At 33.9% G+C, this 4,468-nt stretch overlaps 1 protein-coding gene across 3 annotated transcripts; it reads right to left on the minus strand.

Annotated features, from left to right (window-relative positions):
- Positions 1-2,029: 2,029 nt before the first annotated feature.
- Positions 2,030-4,018, minus strand: LOC105799989 (fasciclin-like arabinogalactan protein 7). Of its 3 annotated transcripts, none has more exons than XM_012630822.2 (2): positions 3,824-4,018; positions 2,030-3,104 (listed from the first exon to the last, which is right to left on the minus strand). In XM_012630822.2, the coding sequence occupies exon 2, from the start codon at positions 3,057-3,059 to the stop codon at positions 2,262-2,264; it is 798 nt and encodes a 265-aa protein (XP_012486276.1). In that variant the 5' UTR covers positions 3,060-3,104; positions 3,824-4,018; the 3' UTR covers positions 2,030-2,261. The 3 variants fall into 3 exon arrangements, with proteins under 3 accessions (XP_012486276.1, XP_012486294.1, XP_012486285.1); XM_012630840.2 differs by having other exon boundaries at positions 3,858-4,015; XM_012630831.2 differs by lacking the exon at positions 3,824-4,018 and adding an exon at positions 3,585-3,817.
- Positions 4,019-4,468: the final 450 nt, after the last annotated feature.

Raw genomic sequence — 4,468 nt, forward strand, 5'->3', positions numbered from 1 at the left:
ACTACGAGCAAAGAAAACTTCACTAATCCAACAAACCAACAAAAAGTACAATATGGAGAAAATAATCCAAATGAGTAAGACCCAAAACCCTAATACAAAGCTCTAACTCTAATAGAACAAAGCTGAAAAAACCCTAACTCTCATAAAGTTCTCTTAAAAAGGGAACAAAATTCTCTCCATAGTTACTACAAAAACTCTCCCCAAAACTCATCTGCGACTATATCTTATTGCCCCAAAAAGAAAAGCCCTATAGTACTACATCTGTAACTGCCTTTTAATTGGCCTCACAAAACAAGGATACAGTGGCCCCTTTAAATAGGCTAAGAATAAAGTTCTAATCATACTAAAATATCCTTGAAGTAATCAGAGTTTGTCTGAGAAAAGATAGTAGAGTTTAACTAGGAGAAGAAATTCGGTGTTTGTGGGAAACACGTTGTCACATCACAATGTCCCCATTTGCGTCATCACGATGTCATCCATCGTTGCAATTTTAGGAAGCTTCTCATCGTGACCGTCGCCAACTGACTTTGGTAAGTTCTTGGAAACTTCTGATAAATGCGAGGAACACCCCACAAAAAAAGTAATTTATTGTAAAAATTTTCATTACTACAATAATTCCATCATGCTTTCTATGATGTACTATCTCTAAAATGATATATTTTTGAAAATACTCTAGACAAGCATCATATAGGCCTTACTAGAGAGCAGTAAACTATAATTCAACAATATAAGACCTAGTTTAAGCTTAGCTCATTCACCATGTTGAAGTCTCACTCCTATACATTTATCTATACATTTATCTAGATTCAATTTCTCACTAAATCTTTTCCCTTGAATGCTTATTCACAAACTATTAAAGCATTTATTTAGAAAGCAATATGCACCTAAAACAAGTTTCTCTAATGGACAAGTTTGTGCTTTATTCACTCGTACATAAAACACCAAACAAGTGTTCAATATCTAGGCACTTTAAGACTTGTATATTTGAGCTAATAAAACACTAAAATTGGGCCCTAATTAGACTACTTATTATGGCATAAAATAAAAAAGATTTTTTTCACTGTAACTTTTCAAAATCTCTTTTAAATAAGGTGATTATTTTAAATACATCAGGCGTGGCTACGTGGAAAAGTTGCTCCACTTGATGTGTATGTGTCAAATTCTAACTTTTATGAAAATTTATTAATAATTGAGTAATTAAGGGTATAATAAAAGAAAAGAAAAATGAAATGTTGTGGTGGGTATACCAATACTGATGTATACACGCATAATTGTTTTACAGTCTTGCTATACAAGAATAAGCTAGCAATTGATGCTCAACTTCAACTTTTTTTAATCTGTCGGGTCACACAACTCATCACCAATTGGCCTAAACTCGTGAAGTTGCTGCAGCATAATTATTTTGGGGTGGTCCTTAGTAATGAGTATATCCGCATGATTTTTTAGGGACGATGAGAGAACCTAATTCTAATGGCACTACTCTTTTTTTTTTTCTATCGTCATGCAAATATGAAAATAGTAAAATATTAATCTTTAAAATTTACAAATAAAATATAAATAATAATCATGATTGAAATAAATTAGTATAAAATATAATTTGATTGAAAATTAAAACAAATTTAAACTTGAATTGAATAAAATTCAGATACGGTAAAAGTTAAATTCAATAAAAATGAAAAAAGTTCACACATAGTAGATCATAAGATATCAAAATTTCCATGTCTCAAAATCTTAAACATGAATACAACATTATTTGAACTTTTATGTATATATTTTAACATTAATTTCATTATAAGTTTTTATCATATTTGTTCTTTTTTTTATACAATGCTTCAGTCGCATGCAAATTCAAGTCTTTCTACATTTGCATTCTAGCTAAGACTCAATATACTTTTATAGTGTTATTTTTTGTATATCATGTTTTGTATAATGTCTAGAATTACTAGAGTTAGAAGCCGTGCCTCCAGCAGTTCAATGTACTAAATGCTAGTATAATTGTTCATTTTAACAAAAAATTTAGATGGGGGAATAGATAGGAAAAATATATGGAAACAAGTATATTATCAAATGAAATACAGGAGATATCGGCAAAATGCCATTTAAATTGAAATAGTAACTGTAAACAGAGCAACTCATATTTTTAACAGACATCTCAATAACATACAAATGAAAAAATGGTTTTAAAAAGCAAAGTAAATTGAGAAACCCAGATGCGTGAGGCTTCATGAATATAAATTAGACTCAATAAAGTCCTTTTTTCTTTAGAAAAACAGGACAACCCCAGCTGAGACGGCCAAAACCAATTGCCTCCAAATGCACAAGTTCATGATACTATTAGATGATGAAGTTGAAGGAGCAGACTTTGGTGAAGAACCACTTTCTTTGGATTCTGCTGATGGAGAATCCGCTGCGGGACTAACATCAGGGACTGGGGCTGGGGATGGAGCAGGAGTTGGAGGTATGTCGGTACCGAAGATTGCCTCAGGAAGAAGGACCTTATCAACTTGATAGATTGCGACCGGATCGGTTGAATGTACAGCGCTTGTAACTTTTGTTTTACTCCATCCGGAATCGAGGTGAACGGTTCCGGAATCATAGGTGAAATTCAAAGTGTATTCGCCACCAGCAAGGGTACTTATGGAGCCCTTTGTACTGAGTTCATTGAAGTCTGCAAGTGTGTAAAATCTGGGCAAGGCATGGTAAAGGATAAGTGATTTAAGCTGGTCATCACTGAGATTGGAAAATGAAGGCTTCCTAAGATCCTTGAAGGCACTGTCTTTTGGTACAAAAACTGTAATCCCTTGATCAGTGTTGTTGGCTTGGTTTTGAAAGGTGTCAATCACTTTAGTGGACTCAAGGTAGTCAAGGAAAGTGTGAAATGGACCAGCCACTGAGAGTAAATAAGTGAGGTTTACATATGGCGGTGCCGGTGCTGGGGCTGGTGTTGGAGTCGGGCTCATTGCGACCGGAGCAGGAGGGCTCCTTGCTTGACCATAGGCCAACGAGGAGCACAAGAGCAATACAGAAAAACATATCGTAAAAATTTTGGAAAACTCCATTTCCCCCCAAAGTTTGATTTTGATTCAGTAGTGATCACTAAATTCCTGCAATAATCAATCGACCATTCAATCAAATACGTCATAGTTACGTTGCATCTAAACAGTGAAAGCCCAAATCTACATTATGAACATCAAACTATTAAAAATGTCCCTACGATAAGAATTCAGAAGCCCATTTCACATTTTAGATAAGAACATAAAACTAGTAACTGTAATTGGTAAAGAGAACCAAAATTTCCATTTCATTCAGGAATGGAACGTGATGAAAAAGCAGATCTTGACTAGCCTAATCCAAGAAAGCAAGAAATGAGAAAACTCCTTAACCGTAATAAGACAAAATGCTTAAAGCTTGATCAAACAATTTAATTATAGATGAGATCGAAAATAGCCATGAACTGCATTCACAAATATGATCCAATTTCTTGTTCTTGAGCTCCCTCAAGCAAAGTACAGCTTACCAAATACCCCAGGTAATCAAATTTTAGACCAAAACCCAGATCAAATCTAATTTTTAGTTTGCCTTACACGTTGACTATATAAATGGCTGGAAGCCTGGAATTCAACTCTGCTTCTGGAAGGATACTTCACACTAGACGTTTCTCAGGGCGAGCAAGTAACACGTTCAAGGAAAAAAAAGAAGAACCCACAACCACAGTGTAAATATTCATTTTAACTTCAAAGAAAACGGATCAGTAGAACTCTCAAACAATGGAACTCTAACAAAAGCAGATCTCAATGAGTGCAGGCAAATGAAGGAAACTAACCTGACCCAGAGGAATTCAGAGCGAAAGTCAGTACCTTGGGTACCAATGTTGCAGATAGGAATAACCTGAGCTAGTCTATACAGAGATTGGCTTTTTTGCTTCTATAATGTATATCTGTATATACACACGACAACAAAGTGAGTCTGGGGTGGTACCAGCTATTATGCTTAAAGGGGATTAAAGGTTTAGGAAATTTGTAGTGCAAGAAACAAGGAATTAAGTAAATAAATACTGGAATATTAACTAATACCAATTTCTTGTTTTTAAAAGTTATATTAATCAACTTTTTAACTTATGGACAAGAGAATTATATTTTGAGGTGCGAGAGCTTGCGTTTAAACTAAAGCAGCTGCATTCTCTGCCCCTAATTATTTAAAATCTTATATTATATGTGGACCTCAATTCAAATCAATTATACAATGTGGGCAAAAATTATGAATAATATTAACATAATATAAAAAAATTAAATTAATTTTCATCATAAGTGTCTAAGAAACTTATTTTCTAGAATATGCTTTTTAAGGATTACCCTGACATCTGCTAGTGTCAAGTTCCTTTGTTTACGTTCAACAATATGGATAGAATTTTATTGTTGAATCATTTGTTGACGATAAAAAGATAATACCATAAATTTGACATCCGCAG

Source organism: Gossypium raimondii, chromosome 7 (assembly GCF_025698545.1).
Source record: "Gossypium raimondii isolate GPD5lz chromosome 7, ASM2569854v1, whole genome shotgun sequence".
Lineage (NCBI taxonomy): Eukaryota > Viridiplantae > Streptophyta > Magnoliopsida > Malvales > Malvaceae > Gossypium > Gossypium raimondii.